At 42.7% G+C, this 20,732-nt stretch overlaps 1 protein-coding gene and 1 long non-coding RNA gene across 3 annotated transcripts in view; both read right to left on the bottom strand.

Moving 5' to 3' along the window:
- Window positions 1-841: 841 nt before the first annotated feature.
- LOC119174112 (uncharacterized) overlaps window positions 842-20,732 on the bottom strand; it is a 76,244-nt gene continuing 56,353 nt past the window's right edge. For both annotated transcript variants that reach the window (XM_075896201.1, XM_037424919.2), the window contains one exon: window positions 842-1,282. In XM_075896201.1, the coding sequence (XP_075752316.1) occupies window positions 1,201-1,282 (82 nt within the window). In that variant the 3' untranslated portion in view covers window positions 842-1,200. The remainder of the gene's footprint in view (window positions 1,283-20,732) is intronic.
- LOC142818025 (uncharacterized) lies at window positions 6,592-19,731 on the bottom strand. The gene is made up of 6 exons (XR_012895488.1): window positions 19,420-19,731; window positions 17,495-17,596; window positions 15,656-15,832; window positions 15,473-15,517; window positions 11,948-12,047; window positions 6,592-6,712 (listed from the first exon to the last, which is right to left on the bottom strand). It is a non-coding gene; the product is annotated as an uncharacterized LOC142818025 (long non-coding RNA).

Below are 20,732 nucleotides of genomic sequence, written 5' to 3'. Positions count from 1 at the left end.
AGATTGTGGATGGAAATTTTGGAGCCTTACACTTCCACGTGCTCTATAATCATATTCTGGGCATGGCACGGGAAAGCCTAGACAGTGTTAGTATATAATCTGTCTAATGGCGCAGTAAGGACCGTAGCGCCTTGATAGTGTCAACGGTATATGAACGCCATGGCATAGATTTTCTTTATGTATAGCATGCAGGTACTCTGTATAACCAGGGCTCTGTGTGACTGTGCCTAAAAACTTGAAATAGTCTTACCTCAAAGGGCTACCAAAATCAAAAAATAGATAACAGATGACCTCAATTATTAATGACTAACATGCATAGCAGCACTCTAAAAAAAGGTGAGGGTTTCACAGGAGTAAAAAAAATTTCACTTACTCTTCCGTGTTCACTCACACAAACAAATCTTCGGATTAAGTGAAATCCATTGTTCCCTCTTAATAAAACGAGACATTCCTATGTCTGAGAGTGTGGAATGTCCATACATTCTTCCGAGATGAGGGAGAAATATGCAGCGAAACTCCTGCTCCTGATCTTCACCAATGGTGCGGCATACGTCAAGTAACAACCACTACTGAATAACCTCTCATAAATGTAGTAAACACTACTTAATTTGCTTGTTGTGGCTTGAAGGTGCTTGAAGTGTTTCCTGCTCCGGATCTTCACCAATGGTGCGGCATACGTCAAGTAACAACCACTACTGAATAACCTCTCATACATGTAGTAAACACTACTTAATTTGCTTGTTGTGGCTTGAAGATGACTGATAAAAACGACGATTCAAGCGACTTCCAGCGAGTTTATTTGAATGCACTGGAAGGTACTTATTGATACGCATGTACGGGATGACTGATTTTACCTTTTATTTCTTGTTTTCGGAGCGTAACCCAGGTAACAAGCTTTATTTTCGATGGATTTTGCTATATGGCCAGGATTAACTATGATAAGGGCCACAGTTTTCATGGCGTACAATATGCATGATCTCTGTTCGATGGGTCGCCACAACGTATTACGCACTGCGTGAAAGTCATTCACACATTTCACCTGTACGCAGACGCGGAGTAACATCGTGTCAAAGTGTGCGATATTTGTTTGGTGACAGCTTGCTTTGAGGCGGCTCTCGGTGTGGCTTTGCGTAAATAAGGAGCGCTCCTGCCTAGTTGTAGGCATTCTTGCACATATTCTTGTCGTAAATAGGGACGCCACTACCACACACAATGGCGTACTGTTCCATGCAGACGTCGGGAATGGAGTCTCGCACGGCACTGGATACCCAGAGTGTGCACTCTGCGAAATAAGAAAAAGCGCAATCTGGTACACAACATTCGTGGTTGCATTAAATACGAACACATAACTTATTAACTTCGGAACACGAGAACAAGCCTAAGTTCCTAAGTCCGTGATCAAGTTGTGCACTCGCATTTCAAGTTTCGTGAATTACCGACTTGCACACCCAGACATTTGGACAACTTACAGTTACTTCCGAATGAAGGATATATCCGTCTCCTTCCTGAATGCTACCGTCTTAGCGAATGAAACGGTGTGCAAAGTATAGGTAAACTGGTAGCGTTAAATTCATAAAAGCCTATGAATACATTAGTCTGAGACTCATTGCCACAGTCGCCATCGACATGAGGAGGGGACAACCAACAGGAAAAGAGAGTTTAAAAATTAAATGTGACGTCAAAACCGGAAGCGGTATAGTAACGTCGCGCATTTGACCTACATGCATGGCTCGAAATTGAAAATTTTTTCAATTGCTGTCCTCTTAGGTGCCCTTCTTAATACGCTATTTCATAGCGACTTCCCACCTGCTAAATACATGCGGGAAAGAAACAACAAAAACCAAAGATTTAAGAACCATTGTTGTTTCATAAGCCAAATGACGTACTTACAATACGTTCAAAAATTTCGCTGAAGGAATCGTAAAACAACTGTTCACGAGCACAATAACATGATAGCCCGAAAACTCGCGTTGCTCAATCGCCGGAAACCATTGCAGCGAGACAGCAGCTTTGAGAATATATCTTTGGAAAGCGTAGAGTAGAGCGTCTCGTTGCATAGCGCGTCGCATGTACCATCACCAAAGGTACCAAAGGCGAGGGCACGCCAGCCGTGCGCCAGCGAAAGCAGTCGGCAGTCACACGAGTGGCTATCTACAGATTATGTCAGCCAGTTCCGCTCTGAAACGTCACACCAGTAAAGAACATATAAAAAATAAACTACTGAAGGTACGCATGAATTCATTACAGAAAAGTGAGCAATACCTCGTTGTCCTGGCAGTGCACTGAACCAATCGACACGCCGAACTAAACTCAAGCTCTGATAGCTAATTACCCAAATACGCCTCCCCCCCACACCTCCCCATTTATAGAACTCGACAAAAAATTGAGGCAATCGACCATTTAGCGAGCTGTGAAGCACACCATGAAACAAGTTTATGGTAAATTTCGGCATATATAAAATTACGCCTATTTGAGTAAAAAGTTATATTTTCAGCTTTGGTTGTTTCTACCTGCCTCACCAAGTCCAGCTTCATTCTTCGGTGGGCGTTGATGTCTGTGGCTATAGGTTTCGGACACTTTTTGTTCCAAGTTTTGCGACCCAAGGAGTTTGACCATGCGGTGTGCTTTAATAGTAAATTTGCTGCAGAGGAAATACTTAGGAGCTATGTGTTCATTTCTTTGCGTAACTTCCTATTATCATTATCTAGCACAGGCATGAACGGAAAACGCCCTGCGATAGCCACGCGAAATACAGCCATTCCCTTACGCTGAGCAGACATTTATGATTAAACTAAAGTTTTCAGAATCATCGTAAAATAACATACCGTCCATGCTGTCCAGTTTTGTTTTGTACTTCGCGGACTTCTTTGCACACATGAAAAAATCCCGATGCAACATACACTTTGCCACAGAAAAAAAATGGATCAGATGCTTGTTCAATTCGCTCAGTAAAGTAACGAAACGCTTAAGGGCCAGGAGTGCTCGAGTGAATCGGCTTTGCGATGACACCCATTCAAGACTGTTTTATTTATTTTACAAGTCTGTTTTCAGAATTGCTATTGTTTTTACTAGACTATTACAATGCTGGTTCCACCCCCAGCACTTACCGCATGGGCTTGTTGTCACTCAAACCGGGTGCATGTGTATTGTAGGCCTCGACAATTTGCACTCTCCAAGCATTTCAACTGCGAAGCATGTCTTAGCGAACTTCAATGACTTTGATCCTATCTATCTATATATCTATCTATCTATCTATCTATCTATCTATCTATCTATCTATCTATGTCTACTTATCTATGTCTGTCTATCTTTATCTCTATCTATATCTACTTATCTATATCTATCTATCTATCTAATCTCTCCTGGCCATTTCGATATTGTTATCTATATCAAAATTAGTATGCCATAACATGACTGTATGATGAGCATTAGTCATAACATGAAAATCATCATATATGTCTTGAATATCATGATTCACAATTCATGGTCTTCCTGCTCTTGTGGGAGTTCTGTTCACATGAAATATTGCAAAACGGACATGGTATGACACGACTGCTTGGCGAACATAAGTGGCAGACCCTAACGTCGGAATAATGAAATGCATGTCAGATAAGTAATGACAACACGCCACGCTCATGGTGCACTCGTGGTCGTTTCGCTAGCATCACATATACCAAACTTGGTACTAGGCGACGTTAATGGATGGCAAAGTGTTACGACTAGTGCAAGTATGATAATCATGGAATGCGTGTCATCCGACACCACGCCACGCGCACGATGCACTCACGGCCGTTTCGCTAGCTCGACATATACCGAATTTGGTATTACGGGACGCGAACGGACGACGAATGTAAATGACATGTCCATACATGCACTCTAATCCTAAAACGGCCGAAATGGGAGCAAATACTGCTTTTAGTCTTTCAGACCAGCTGTTACTTCCTGAAAGAACTAAGCGGAACAAGATGGCCGACATGTTTAAAAACGGGGGAGCAACTTAGTCTCAAGTTTGTAAGGGAGCAACAAATGGAGGAATGGCAGTAAATGCTCTCGTCACGCAATGGTCCCTCCCCTGAAGGACACCGCACACAAATATGCATGCCACCCACACTGATATTCATGGGTCAGATTATTATTTGTTATGTGTGCCAAACTTCACCAAACCAAAAGTGATTCATTTTAGCATTCCCAGATAATAAAATAGCAGCTCTGACTGAAGAGAGAACACATGAGAATACGGATACAGCAAATGCTTATAACAGACGCAGGAGCAGCATAGGGAGAGTTGGCGCATCAAAGCGGACCAAATGCTGAAACACGTGCAAAACAGATATATTAAAAACAATTCTAGACGCGCCGTTTGTCTGCTAGGAAAGGGTGTCAAAGCTGATCAAACGCCAAAACATGTGCAAAACGATCCCTTAAAAAAAAGACCCGAGAAAAAAAAGCAGACCCATACGTGCCTTTCATTACCCACAAAACTTAGTTTTACATTTCAAAGTGTAATTTGAAGCATAGTGTGTCCTAAAAGTAACTAGAGGGGACTCTGTCGCTGCGATCGTTCAGCAACCATGAGAATACTGGGCATTACACACATTTGCCTAGTCTTCACTGTAAAAAATGAGAACCCTCTTTCACAGAAAATGCTGAAGGTATAGCGGTGCCGAGCGATTTTGTAAGCAAGAATACAGCTGTCTCTTTACGACGTAGCCTCTTCACGGAAGTCATGCTTCAGCACAGTTACCACAGAACCCGTCACTCTATTAAGGCGACAGATCTTATCCCGTGATCAAAGTACAACATCCTTCGAACAAGGCTTACTTACGTATTCTATACATTATTGCGACTAATACAAAAAAAAAATGTTTGTATCGTTTCCCACAACAGTCTGCTGTATTGTTCTGTACTGTTCTGCTGTATTATTCCGCACAATAGTTTGCCGCTGCACAGCTGTGCCTTGCAGTCTGCTTGCAAAATATAGCAATGGAGGATTTCATTTATGTTCTACGTGCCTGTGAATGTGAGCTAATTGTGTTGTTTGACGGAGAATTTTGTTGGCTGGACACGCTCTTAATTTAGTTTCTGGTCACACCTTCATCTTCAAGTGAACACAGAGCTCATAGAATGATTACGACCTTCTATATGTTTTGCACAGGTAGGATGATTATTCATGGCTAGCTCCCTAAAGTACCTGTTTGTTATGTACACAACACCAAATTGAACAGGAGTCCAGTTGAACAAAACTCTACACAAAGAACGCAAGATTGGAGTGTGCAGCAAACAAAGGCACGAAGAGCACATGAGATGTTTATAGAGTTAATCGCGGCACTGAAATGACGAAGATGGGACAGGCCGAACATACACAAGCCTGTCTCATCCTTGTGATTTGAAGTGCTACGCTGAACTTTATGAAAATCTTACACCAACAAGGCCAAAAATTTACCTGTGCTAAGTTCACATGACATCCTACCTTTCCCCATCTTGCAGAATTCTTTTTGTTGAGCCGATCTGCACATGCAAAGATGTTCCAAACTATGTGCTAATTACTGAGTGTAAAAAGTTTACTTGGACTTGCAATTAATAAAGTTGCATAGAATTATTCCCACCTTTGCAGGTGGCAGTCAGCATATGTTGGCAACAAGTCAGTGAAGGTTGACCAGTTCTTTAGCAATATACCTCTGCTTGGAAGTTAATGGTTGACAACAAATAAATCAATATTCCAAGTCCCCTCCCCCAATCTGTCTCCAAGCCACTTTCATGCACTGTTTATATAGAAGCTATGCCTTGTTGTCAAGCAGTTAAACTCAGTCTTGGAACAAGCTGCACTGGTGGCAATAGCAGCATCCCCCCTTTGCAGCAGTCTTTAAGCCTCTGAACTCTTTCTGCCCATTTTGCTTATAGGAGTGGCGTTGCTATACCGCACTGCATTTTGTAGAAGACCTTCATTCCATCATGCGCAGGTGTGCGGCCATGAACGTATATCCCAAGGTATACCGAAAAGCACTGAAGATTTGAATGAGGTCATCGGTAGAGTATAATGAAAACATTGCGACGCAACTTTCATAGGCAAAACAAATAAAAAATGGTCACCGAAACTTAAAGAACGTAAAGAGGATGTTGCTTAAGTTTTCCATGCAACATGTTCTGACACAGAGCTTGTTGAACGCTGCTGAGTGACAAGGCACAGCTGTTGCCTGAATAATTTGACTATGCCACCTCCCGTACAAAGGTGAAAAAACAGAAAACTTTTAGAGTCGCGGTCTATTCTTTACCATGTATGAGCTTCCAACAACCCCGGCCTTCTTTGTATAAATGTTAACAAGAAAACATGTGACCATTGGACTGGTTGAACTTTGCACACTTATTGCCAGCATATACTGAGAACGCTACCTGCATAGATGGCAAAGCTTTCATGTCATTTTGTTAATATTGTTGTGCAAGGTCAGAGTAAACAATTTACAGTTAAGTCACAAATCCAGAGTGTATGTGCATGTAGTTTGTGCGTACGCACTGTGCTGCATTATCCTGCAGATTTGTGAGTCATACCTGCTGCAGCATGCAAAATGAACAATGAAATGCACGACTACACGCTTCTTTGAACACAACTTTGGCAGATGCATTATGAAACATAATTGTCAAAAGTGCTGAAAGCCCGCTTATGAAACTGTCTGCATAGCCCATGAAAAGCTCCACTTGGCTCCTTTGTGTATGTCTGAAAAGGAAGTACAAAAAAACAACTATTGTAGCAGCACCAATGTTCAGAGTTTAAATCACTATGGTGTCTACTACGTACATCACCTCTATTCACACCAGTATTTCATGACTCACAAAAGCAGATGGTATTTCTGGACAAGAACTGATCACATGCAGAACAAGCAGCAGGATGCTATGAAGACCTATAGACAAGAACTCGACGTTAAAGACACTAAATTCTAACTGCAAAAGAATTCATAGACTAGCATAACAATGCCATTTAATTAGTGACATAATGTGGCAGTTACAATTTCTGTACCTACAAACACCATGGAGAGTTATGTGGGGTGAAGAAAAAAATTTTGGATTATATAATGAAATCTTACACAAGACAAAGCATATTGTAGACCTCTGCAAAGGCCTACGTGCGGCAGGGAACATATTGTAATGGCGCCTTTAGAGCGAGAAAAAGGAGCTGTGAGATAAAAGGATCAAAACTTTGTTGTCGTTTCCGTAGCGAGCACACTGTCACGGCGTGTGACAGAGTGCTGGATGGGTCATCATCATCATCATCAGCCTGGCTACGTCCACTGCAGGACAAAGGCCTCTCGCATGTTCCGCCAGTTAACACAGTCCTGTGCTTGCTGCTGCCAATTTATACCCGCAAACTTCTTAATCTCATCTGCCCACCTCACCGTCTGTCTCCCCCTAACCCGCTTCCCTTCTCTGGGAATCCAGTGAGTTACCCTTAATGACCAGCGGTTATCCTGTCTACGCACTACATGCCCGGCAGATGTCCATTTCCTCTTCTTTGTTTCAACTATGATATCCTTGACCCCCGTTTGTCCCCTAATCCACTCTGCTCTCTTCTTGTCTCTTAAGGTTACACCTACCATTTTTATTTCCATTGCTCGCTGCAACGTCCTCAATTTAAGCTGAACCCTCTTTGTAAGTCTCCAGGTTTCTGCTCCGTAGCTAAGTACCGGCAAGATACAGCTGTTATATACCTTCCTCTTGAGGGATAGTGGTAATCTACCTGTCATAATTTGAGAGTGCTTGCCGAATGGGCTCCACCCCATTCCTATTCTTCTAGTTACTTCAATGTCGTGGTTAGGCTCAGCGGTTATTACCTGCCCTAAGTAGACATAGTCTTTTACAACTTCAAGTGCACTATTACCTATCTCGAAGCGCTGCTCCTTTCCGAGGTTGTTGTACATTACTTTCGTTTTCTGCAGACTAATTTTAAGACCCACCTTTCTGCTCTCCTTGTCTAACTCCGTAATCATGAGTTGCAATTCGTCCCCTGAGTTACTCAGCAATGCAATGTCATCGGCGAAGCGCAGGTTACTTAGGTATTCTCCATTAACTCTTATGCCTAACTGTTCCCATTCTAGGCTTCTGAAAACCTCCTGTAAGCACGCGGTACATAGCATTGGGGAGATTGTGTCCCCCTGCCTTACACCCTTCTTGATTGGTATTCTGTTGCTTTCTTTATGAAGCACTATGGTAGCAGTTGATCCCCTGTAAATTTCTTCCAGAATGTTTATATATACTTCATCTACGCCCTGATTCCGCAGTGTCTGCATGACTGCTGATATTTCTACTGAATCAAACGCCTTCTCGTAATCTATGAAGGCTATGTATAGTGGTTTGTTATACCCTGAGCATTTCTCTATTACCTGATTGATAGTATGAATGTGGTCAATTGTTGAGTAGCCTGTTTGAAATCCTGCTTGTTCCTTTGGTTGATTGAATTATAATGTTTTCTTGACTCTGTTAGCAATTACCTTTGTAAATAGCTTGTATACTACAGAGAGCAAGCTGATCGGCCTGTAATTCTTCAAGTCCTTGGCATCTCCTTTCTTATGTATTAAGATGATGTTAGCGTTCTTCCGAGACTCTGGTACCCTTCCCGTCAGGAGACACCTCGTAAACAGGGTGGCTAGTTTTTCTAACACAATCTGTCCTTCATCTTTCAGCAGATCTGATGTTACCTGATCCTCACCAGCAGCTTTGCGTCTTTGCATGCTCTCCAAAGCTTTTCTGACTTCTTCTATCATTACTGGTGGGGTGTCATCTAGGTTACTGCTAGTTCTTATAGTATTAAGGTCGTGGTTGTCTCGGCTACTGTACAGATCTCTGTAAAACTCCTCTGCAATTTTAACTATCCTATCCATATTGGTATTTATTTTGCCTTCTCTGTCCCTTAGTGCATACATCCGACTTTCGCCTATCCCAAGTTTCCTCTTCATTGCTTTGACGCTTCCTCCATTTTTCAGAGCATGTTCAATTCTCTCCATGTTATACCTTCTTACATCGCATACTTTACGTCTATTAATCTACTTCGAAAGCTCTGCCAGTTCTATTTTGTCTGTTGTACTTGACACTTTCATGATTTGACGCTTCTTAATTAGGTTCTTCGTTTCCTGGGAAAGCTTGCCAGTGTCCTGTCTAACTACCCTGCCTCCAACTTCCACTGCACACTCCGTAATGATACTCGTCAGATTATCATTCATTGTATCTACGCTAAGGTTGGTTTCCTCACTAAGAGCCGAGTACCTGTTCTGCAGCGACACTCTGAATTCCTGTACTTCCGCTCTCAGTGCTAGCTCATTGATTGGCTTCTTGCGTATCAGTTTCTGTCGTTCCTTCTTCAAGTCTAGGCGAATTCGAGACCGTACCATTCTATGGTCACTGCATCGTACCTTGCCAACCACTTCCACATCCTGCACGATTCCTGGGTGTGCAGTCATTATAAAGTCTATTTCGTTCTTATTTTCGCCATTAGGGCTCCTCCATGTCCACTTGCGGTTTTCTTGTTTTCGGTAGAAGGTATTCAAAATCCGCAAACTATTGCGTTCTGCGAATTCTACTAGTAGCTCTCCTCTGGCGTTTCTAGTGCTGATGCCATAATCTCCTACTGCCTGGTCTCCAGCCTGCTTCTTCCCTACCTTTGCATTAATGTCGCCCATCACTATAGTATACTGTGTTTTTACCTTACTCATTGCCGATTCCACGTCTTCATAGAAGCTTTCATCTGAAGCGTCATCATGGCTGGATGTAGGCGCGTAAGCCTGTACTACCTTCATTTTGTATCTTTTATTCAGTTTATTTACAATACCTACCACCCTTTCATTAATGCTGTAGTATTCCTTTATGTTGCCAGCTATGTTTCTGTGAATTAGGAACTCCACTCCCAGTTCTCGTTTGTCTGCCAAGCCCCGATAGCAAAGGACGTGCCCATTCTGTAGCACAGTATAGGCCTCATCTGTCCTTCTAACCTCACCGAGCACTATTATATCCCATTTAACACCCTCTAGCTCCTCGAATAGTACAGCTAGACTTCCCTCACTAGATAAGGTTCTAGCGTTAAACGTTGCCAAGTTCAGGTTCCAATGGCGGCCTGTCCAGATCCAGAGATTCTTAGCACCCTCTGCTGCGTTGCAGATCTGACCGCCGCCGTGGTCAGTTGCTTCGCAGCTGCTGGGGACTGAGGGTTGTGAGTTATTTGACGTATGCATGTGGGAAGTAGTGGCCAGATACTGCACCAGGGTGGCCAATCCTTCTCTGGTGAGGGAGTGCGTTCCCGGCGGTGGTTACCGGTGAGGCCGCACCCCAGGCCTCTTAATGCAGTTCCATCAACACGCGGATTTTTTTTTTTTTAAATCCGGTTGGGAACTGCGCGGCACCGGGATTTGAACCACGGACCTCTTGCATGCGAGGCGGATGCTCTAACCACTACGCCATCGCCGGATGGGTACACATCGCCTTATTGAAACCATTATGGTGGAGGTATTAGCCTGATGAAGACAATGAATAATGGATCAACACAAATAATGAGCATTAAATTAAGAAGCAAGGCTTACATATATACAGTTTCTTAAAATCCAATAAACACTACAAGACAGTTCTACATCTCATTACGGCAGGAGCTAACATGAAGACGGGGGCTTGAATGAGTGTCATATCGCTAATTTATATGTGTTGTTCGAGCCAATGTTTGAATAAGACAATTTGTCTAAGTTGCGGCAGCAAGCTTGCTGCCGTTTGCTGCCTCTGTAAAGAAAAGTTCGTTTGTCAAATAACAAGCTCAAACCTTCGTTCAGTGATTTTTTTTTCACCAGGTACACATCTCAACACATTCAATACAAATCCTCAACATTGACAAATACTTCTATTGTAATGATACTCGGTGCAAAAATTAAGCAGCGGATGACAAGGCATTTAGCAGGGGTCTGGCTGCTCAACAGTTTTATAACATTATGTCCATGATGCTAAAACTGAGTGACTCGACAAGAGGGCATCCATTTACCTGAGAAACCGTATCAAGGTTAGAGCAATAACTTATACAAACGATTTTTGTTCAAACATTCAAAACAACCCTCATTCAAGCCCCCCCCCCCCTATCATCATCTTAACTTCCGCCATAAGACAACTGTCATGTAGTGCTTGATAGAATTTTAAAATGTAAACAGTAAGCCTTTCTCCTCAATTTAACGCTCAGCCTTTACGTTTATGCTTTAATCACTGTCTTATCAGCCAAAGAACCTAGGGTAAAAATGTGTGAAGGCGCCTTCAATTTTTAGAGTCAAAAATATTTTTAATTCCTGGTAAATGTCCTTAAAACAAACATTGTAAGTTTATTCTACAAGAAAAAATCACTCTTGGAAGAAATATACGAAAACCACTGCATTTTGCCATGTCTGATATGATTGATATCTGGTGTTTCATGCCCCAAAACCACAATACCATTATAAGAGATGCCATAGTGGCGGGCTTCGGAAATTCCAACCACCTGGGGTTTTTTACCGTGTACCAAAATCTGAGCACACAGGCCTACAACGTTTCCATCTCATCTGAAATGCAGCCCCTGCAGCCGGGACTCAATACCGTAACCTGTGGGTCATGGGCGAGTTCCATTTTGGCATGTTTGCTCACGACCAACATTAGCATAAATTGAAACAAAAATACTTCGATACCGTAGCCATGAAACTTTGCTGACAAAGAAGCAAAGGCTATGGTAAAGGCATAAAGCGACAATCATGTGTCAGTTGTTTTTCTCCTATAACTCAATTTCTGAGCACATGGTTTCAAAGGCCTCTGCTTTATTAGAAAGTTTTTCCCCAAAAATAGTGCTGGAACATCTTCTTCCCATATTGAGGCATCAAAGCACCAGTTTAGGAAAATATTGCAAATGGTCAAGAAACCACTTCACGGACTAACATGACAAGACCAAGAACTCGCAAATGCTTACAGGTTCATGCTCAGTCACAGTTTCTCAGGTAGCCCGATGGCTTCTGTGTGTCCATCTGTTCTGCATTCTGTCCGCCTTTGGGCCAGTTTTTATAGAATGTCTTGCCGAGAAAACAAAAAAAAAACATTAGAAACAATTCACTCTTTCTAGCATACCCCATGTAACACAACTTGACTTTCTCAACCTCATGAGGTAGCAGTCTCGAAAGCATGCTAACGCCTGCTTTTTTATGTATGTATATCTCATACCCCATTAGCAGACTCCAAAATAATGCCGAGTCATTGTTAAGAAAGAAGTCTAACAGAAGAAAACAGAAACAACATTTTACACTGGACATAAATTTAACTTCCTAATACTCAGTCAATAACCTATTTTCCTTACGCATAATATGCATACATGTTGAAAAGGCTGGGCATGCAAACATGCCCGCAGGTGAGTCAGGACACCTCAAATGCCAACTCACAATGAGAAGGCAGACTAACGGAACATAGGAGACAGGTAACCACAGGCCCATCATTAAACCTATCTTTATATCACGACGTAAATGCATGCCAAAATTCAAATCATGCAGTTTCGTAGAAGCACAGAAACGAAGAACTGCACTTAATTATGGAGGCTTGGCATAGCAACATGTGTTAGTGCATGTGTGAACCAATCATCGAATAACTCAAGGAAGAAATCAAATGCTGAGCAGCTATCTCTCACATAGACCAACAGGCACGCCGTCTTGATCGATATCTCCACTTGCCTTGTTTCATTTATAGCCTAATGGAAATATTCCAGTTGGTGTTTGCGGTGTCTTGACTACTCTCTCGAGTCTATGTTTGCATGCCGTGCCTTTTTAACATGAATACCAATCTACTAAGCAGATCACCTCTCCTATTTGAAATATGTATACAATCGAGAATTACCATAATTCCTCGAATCTAACACGCACCTTTTTTCCGGTTAGGCGAGTTCATAAATCGCATGCGCGTTAGAGTCGAGTACGAACAAAAAAATTACAGTCAATCTATTGCCATCCGCAAATCCAAAATGGCCATCCCCTACGTGCGTCGGCATGGCGCGTCCGCCACTTCTGCCTATGTGTTTCCCATGTGCAGCACTTCGTACGTGTGCTGAGGAGTTCGTCATCTAGTAGTGCATTAGCATCGACGGCGTGGAAGGGCCGAATCCAAAAACTCGAGTGCACCACGATGCCGCTGTTAAAAGAAAAGTCATCGCGTGTGCAGAAACAGACGGAAATCGGGCCGCATCGCGGTCGTTCGGAGTTCCCGAAACGTGCGTGCGGGACCGGCGGAAATAAAAGCAGAAGATTGTTGACAGCAAAGCTTGACGCAAAGGCTTCAGAGGACCACAGCAGGGTCGGTTTCCGCAAATTAGAGAGCTGCCTGGCGAGTATGTGCTTGAGCAGCGAGCGGCACAGCAGCCCGTGACGACAGAACTGCTCCAAGTGCGAGCTATGCAATTAGTCTTACAAAAAGGTCTAATGCAGAGCCAATTTAAAGCGAGCAGGTGCTGGCTAACTAACCTTATGAAGAGGAAAGGCTTTTCCCTCCGAAGAGGAACATGCATATGCGAAAAGTTTTGCGGAGGAGTACGATGAAAAGCTTCACAGTTTTCAGAGGTTCGTCCTAAACTTGCGGCGCAACAACGGCTACCTGCTTGGGCAAATCGGGAATGCCGATCAGACGCCTCTTTACTTCGACATGCCTGGCACCACAACTGTCGAGAAGAAGGGGGGGAAGCAAGTTTGCGGGCTGACATCGGTCCACGGTAAACTACAGTGACGGCAATGCTCTGTTACACGTCAGATGGGCACAAGCTTCGCCCGTACCTCATATTTAAATGAACGACGCTCCCGAAAGGAGTCGTTTTTTCGAGTGGTGTGATCGTACAGGCCAGCGAGAAAAATGGGTGCGCGTTGCAATCGATGTCTTACGCATTTTTCTTTTCGCGGTGGAAATCAGGTGCGCGTTACAATCGAGGGCGCGGTATAATCGAGTAAATACGGTATCACTTTGTTCACTTTATGTAACAATAATGATGGGGTTCTGAATGTGAATGTCAATTCAAAAGCACTTAGGCCTCTAGCATTTTGCCTCCTTCGAAAGTGCAACTGCTGCCCTAAAAATCAAATCCACTCAGTGCGGGAGTCGTTCTCATGGTAGCATAGCTGCAAGCACTGAAAGATAAATTTTAGGACTAATAAAAGAGCTCTAAGTAAAGCAAGACATGCAACTAGCAAGGAGCCACATATTATCCGGCCTAGAATCTATTTCTTGTAACCCAGAATGCTGTGGCGATGGACATGTCCCTCGGCAACTGTTCAGATTTTTTTCTGAACCAACGCTTAATAAAGTCAATGTTGATATCTACAGATTGCTCTGAAAGCAGCAGTTAAGTTGCCAAAAAGTAAAAGCCGAAAGACCAAAAAAAGCTCCGCGACTAATAAAATAATAAACACTTTATGATGCAAGTACACCCAATACACCGTTTTAATTGCGCTGGTTGAAGAGGTATTAGGTAAACAAAGCAGCACCGCAATGAACTGCCAGCTATGTAGCTGCAAAAAGAGAAAAAGGAGGTGGCTCTAGTGTCATGAAAAATTTATGAGAGTACTATCAACAGGGAAACCTTGGCAGATGTTGAATCCACAACAAATGCGGATTTCCACTACGTCGGTACTTAACGCTGAAAATCATACTGGTGACGGAATAGGTTGGAATGCAAAGTGAAGTATGGAATATTTCTTTCAGAATTGCATTCTCAGACAAAGTGAGAATTTAGCTTCATCAAACATTTCGTGTCCCGCAAACTTTTGCTGTTTATGGTAGATATTAAACATGAATAATGTTTCGTGCAATAAGCACATAAATATGGACAGAAAATGCAGACTATTTCACAGATTAGCATTGCAAAATATAAATAAACAAAGCCATGCAGTGCATAAATTGCGCATTTATAATTGAAATGTAAAAAGCTACTCAACAACCCCACAGTCTGAAATTTCTGAAATCTGCAAAATTGTAAAATGCGAGCACGTTGCCACAAATTTCGTATTCACATGATGAAATTAAGAAGTCACAGCAAATAAAACACACATTGTAGCTATTTTCAGTTTCTCACTTGGCTTCTCCACCCCTCTCATCGTGAAGAGGAGTATGCATATGTTATCATCATGACTACAGTCACATGGCAACAATGCATGATGACAGTGATTGTGCAATCAACGTGCAGCCATCAACTAAGCAAGGCCTCGTTGATGTGCCACTGTGCTTTAGCGGCATGGTGAGGAAGTATTTTGCAAGGCATGGGTGAGATTAACAAATATGCAGCACGCCTCACAACGGCACAATCTATACGGCATAATTTTAGGGCCAAAACACTATTTTATATTGCAGAGAGACCCAACCGACAGTCAGATCAAAATCACATCACTTCGCTAGCGAAGAGTATACACTGGTCAGGCAATGAAGGGTTCATCATAATTGTTTTTCGAAATGAATTTTCTGTGATACTCACACAATGAAATTCGCTGCAGCACTCTGTATGAATTAGCAAGATGGTCTGCAAGGTGATAAAAAAAGAAAGACAGAACCAAAGCAGCCTCATGGCACGTTGATATAATGTAAAACACACTGTGCAGGGAATTACGTTTGCAGATATATCTCTATAAGCTATAAAACTGACAATTACTATACTCACTCTATACAACATAGGAATGTCTCACACCTTTGCAAGACATGTACTGCGGTGGCTGCACTATCTGTGCAGGCCAGAAGCAGCTGGCCTGTGGCTTTCAGGCATCTGATTTGTTCGTTGAAAAAAAAAAAAAAAGCTTGAGGCTCACATCCCTTTAACACTGCTTTTGGGAGGTGCTTCCTGTGATAAAAAAGTAGCACAACACGATTATTCTCTGTAAATAGTCACATGAAATCCACATTTGCGCCTTTTAAAAAAATTTCAGCTTTAGACTGAACCACAGCAATACTCTCTTCTGTTATAATGGAGCATCTTATTGTTTTCCCTGGCCTGGTTTCTTGTTTTCACCCATGAGACAATCCAGCAGAAGTTAAGCTTTAGTTGGGGAGGAAGCAGTTGAAAAGCATGAATTTATTATACAATATAAAAACAATAGAATAATTTTGCATGATATAGAAAAATTTAATTATTGTAATGTCCCACCACCAAGAAAGGAGTGAGCAAGCTGCGACGTTAAGGTGTCACAAAATAATGGAGTTTCTTGATAAGGCAATATACAGGTAATTCTGCTATTGAAATGTGCTGTTACTACTGACTCTGTAGCTGCAAGTGCTTGCTGAATTTACACGAATGCACTTAGCAAACCTGTGTAATGATATTGACAGACAGAAAAAAACCCAGTTCTTACTTAGCAGCCCCCATCACAGCGTCATGTTGCTTTATATAAGGGTTCCTGGTATGCAGGATGCAGATGTATGAACTTTGTCGCTATGTCGTAGCACAGTGAACGTAATCGACATCTGCTCGAACTACGTGAGCAGCTGAAAAATGCTCCATTGTGCAATTAGCTGTAAAAATGCAGTGTTACTAGCTACCAGTCACTTCACCATACACCCACAACAAATTATGGCACCAGCAAGGTTTTGCAGTGTATACAAGCTTTTGAACACAGTATTCAATGCTTCCAGCTGCATTCTCTATTTTTATATCTAGATGCATAGAACATGCACACAGTAGGCAATAACTGTGCCAAGTAGAAGAGTCCATTTTAGGTATTCTATGAAATTCATAGACAAGAATCAGGCACATCACTCAAGCCTGTTGTTTAACATCCAAGGTGAAAGTGTGCTTGCAAACTTACACAGAAAAATTAGCAATTGACCTTAAAGAATAGTGAAAACTAGGCTTACGTTTGGCAGAAACAAATCACATACAGTAAAGACAGTCCGAAACAAGGCAATGATAAGGTTCTAAATTTCAAAGTGGGTCACTATTCTTCACACTATGCATGCATTTACAAGAAAGATAACAATGCTTTCTGCAAGAAACAATAAAGTTTTACAGTTTTCATGAAATACCACTTGCCAATACCACATTCTACAGAAAGGCAACACTTTGCGAAAGCAAGTCACGTTTCTAGGCGAAATGCACTCGCCATGGTGACAAATAGGTGGAATACTCTTCTACAGCATGATTTATTGTAACTAAAAACTTTGATAATAATTTCTTATTATAGCTAGCAAGAGCCTTTCTACTGTTCTTTATGTGAAAAATTTTATCTCAGTGGGAGGTCACAAGAATAAGGGCCACATATTAATGAGTGCAACAACACAGTGACTGGTTGTGCAGTGATTTCCAGCTATGCATATTCATATAAACCATTGCACTTCTCCCTCAAACAAAGGTGGTATATAACACTTTGGCATGAATAATGTCAAGTTGGTAGGTAGCATACATCCTGATGTTACTCTGCATACCCTCGCTTATTTTGCAATATTTACACATTGACATGACTAGCTCATAACAACACTATTCCTCATTAAATGGAGCTTTGTAAATTACCATTGTGTTAGCCACAGATGCTGAATGAGCAACTCTTATGGGATGCTTGGCTCACCGTGTGGTCAGCACTGCACAGTTCGTCAGGGCACTTCTGTTTGCTACCTGCAGTACACAGCAAAACAGTTAGGCATTCAAACAAAAACAAAGCAAATATAGCAGCAGCATTTCATCTTAAGGAGATAGATGGGGTACTGCAGCGTTGTTGTTCAGAAGCTACACACACATGCATCAACTGTTTTAGTTTGGCGCATAAACAGTATAAAAGAGTGAAAATGGGTAGAGGACACAAGCGGCCGCATACTTGAAATCCTCCAAAGAAGGCCGAAACACTCAGTTGGGATCTTACAGTATATATTCTGTGCCATCACTAAAAAGTATGCAAAGTGCTGGATTTCACTAAGGCTTGCACACTATAAAGCCAATGTTAAACGACAGCTTACCGCACTCGCTTCGCTGTCCAGCCGCTGCTTCCGAAATTTCCTGAAGGTGCAGACAGCAAAGTGGTCTGGCCAAATTTAAGTACACTTAAATGCTGTGCAGCGGTGCTTGCTGGAATGGGTATATATACCCATTCCAGAAAGCACCGCTGGCTTCAGCTTTAAGTGACGGCACCAAATTAAGTCATTCAATAGTGGCATGCGACTAATGCTAAGTACCTAAGCGTGTGAATAAAAATATGCAAGTATATTTCACTCTCATGTTCGATTTCTAATGTTAATTCTTCCGCGTGTCACCTTTTCTCTGATGCTGGATATCGAGATAAAGGCAAAATATTTTAAATTACATTATTACAATATGTTTAACAGCAACAGTCATACTACATTGTACCAAGTAGTGCTGCAATATCACTGCAAACATTGAGAGCAATGACAACACCATACCTCAGAGACCTCCACAGTCTTTCATTGAGCTGCAGTGAAAGGCGGCAGCCGCTATATGAACTTTGAATCCTTTCTTTCAGAAACCGAGTGAGCTGCTTGTCTTCGAAAAACTTGCGGGCGCAAGGTGCAGACATTGACGGAATTAGATATAGCACCGGCAACCGGGACTATACCGCTCGGAGTTGATGTGCCGGCACTCTTGCTAAACCGTTACAGCGAAGGCAGCTTCTTCGTCCCTTTTCGCGCTATGAGCTTGCGAAGCGCCCGTGCGAACGCGCTGTGCATCCCTCGGGGTTGTTCCAATCAGGCGATCTCTTCCGTATGGTGTTTCCGTTCTGTTATTTTTGCAATACATTTTTATTTGTGATAGCCAAATAGCGAGAACCGCGATGCGCCACTGAATAGGTCACTGCCGCCCAATTGAGACGAGAAAATCACTAACGGCCACTGCGAAAATAGCGAGAGCCAAAAGGACAAGCTGGACGTAACTTAAGCAACCGCCGCCGGCACAACACCTGCAAACGGTAAAATAAACGCTGCTGGCAGAATATGCCGCGCTAATATCAATAAGTGCATTACTGCAACCAGATACAGCCCAGCTGTCACATCCCTGCTAGTCAAAGTGTCTTGTTAATCCACACGGAACACGCCAACTGAACTTCAGTCGTGTCGCCTGATAACGCAACTGCAACAAAAAAGATTGGATGCGCAGTTTTGTCGGTCACTCACCCGGGACGCAGAGGAATTTTCATCAACTATAGCGCAATGCGTACTGTAACACGACACGCGACGGATGCTATCAAGCCCGCACCACTAAACCCCTCGTAACGAACTTCATGGACAGGTCCACGCGACACCGTTGCACAGAATTCGCTAATACGCCAAAACCGCGCGCAAAAAAAAAAAAAAAAAAAAGCCGCGGCGTTCGCATAAGCCTCTGTGCAACTTCAAAGCAGCGTAAACATTCAAGGCATGAGCATTTTGTCGGCAGTCGAACAGGCCGAAGGCGGGGAAAATTCACGAGAGCCGTAAGATACGACTTACCTGATAGCGAAATCCACAAAACTTGTTCGCTGGTAAGCTTGGCGGGAAAGCTCTGAGACAATGGTGACTCGAAGCAGTGAAGTTAACGACGCCTTGCGAAAACTTCTGGTGGCATATTGTCCGACTTTACGCAACCACAGGTTAGCCGATCAGAATAGGGCAACGAATACACGTCCCGGTGTAGCAAATCGCCGTTGAACATGGTCGTTTCTAACGAGTCCTGGACCGCTATGACCCGCCGTGGCAAGCATCCATGTTGGCTGGCGAGTGCCGCGAATGCGCGACCTTGCATGCGCCGCGACATGGAGGCGCCGCGTACACACATCACGTGACCACATCGGAGAGATGTTATCGCGATCCGGCCCGCCAACGCACGGCCGCCTGGATCGGCGCGCGCTGCCGGGTTCTGGTGTCACGAAGGGGCCCATGCTCTGAAGAGTTTCTTGTTGAAACAATATTGAAACCATGCGTTGCGGTTGCGGAATAAGCTCGTTGTATCTACTACACACTCCAATGCAGTACAATAACCTGTGTACTTGAGAATAAGACAGTTCGTAAAAATGGTGAGGCTGTCGTAGTTAACTTTAGCATGCAAAAACATAAGAACAACATGAAATTATACGTACGCGCTGTTTGACTGACGAGATGAACTCATGCATTCAGTTGTGCAAAGCACGTATACGCTAATTTTCGCCTGCAATTCCGACCACTTTTTTATTGCGAATCGAATAAAACAGAAATGAAACTTCACTACCAAGAATTAAAAAAAAAGATTGTGCACGATCTCTGTTAATTTCAACGCAGTTGGTTTTTTCTTGCTGTTGTACATGCAATCTATGGAACATATGAATTTTCACATCAGAGGGATCACAATAATTCGAAATTCCCGCAAGCTCATAACAACGTTTGGAACCCACCATTACATCGATACTGGTTTCAAGGACGCATCAATAATGATAATGAGATGGAACCACCATTATTTATATGCTCTCTTTGGCATAACAACCCGCTCACAACAATGCCGCTGTGCCACCTTATCATTTATATCAAACAAGTGAAGCTGCTGTGTGTTCGTGCCAAAAAAAAAAAGGAGCGGTAATGAGCGCGGCGTGTAATCCTCGAAAAGAAAGAAGAAAACGAGAAATGTGTGCGCCCCAACACCCCTCTATTAGGCCAATCCCCCTTAGTGGGTGAGAGCCACAAAAGAAAGGAACAAGCAAGCAAGCAAACCCCTCTATTATTATGAGGAACTCCGTGTGGTAGTGGTCATTGAAATTTCACTATCTGCCATTTAAAGAGATAATGAATAAAAA

The sequence above is a fragment of the Rhipicephalus microplus genome, chromosome 5 (genome assembly GCF_043290135.1).
Source record: "Rhipicephalus microplus isolate Deutch F79 chromosome 5, USDA_Rmic, whole genome shotgun sequence".
Classification (NCBI taxonomy): domain Eukaryota; kingdom Metazoa; phylum Arthropoda; class Arachnida; order Ixodida; family Ixodidae; genus Rhipicephalus; species Rhipicephalus microplus.
Note: the sequence above shows the minus strand (reverse complement) of the source record. Positions and strands in the feature narration are given on the sequence as shown.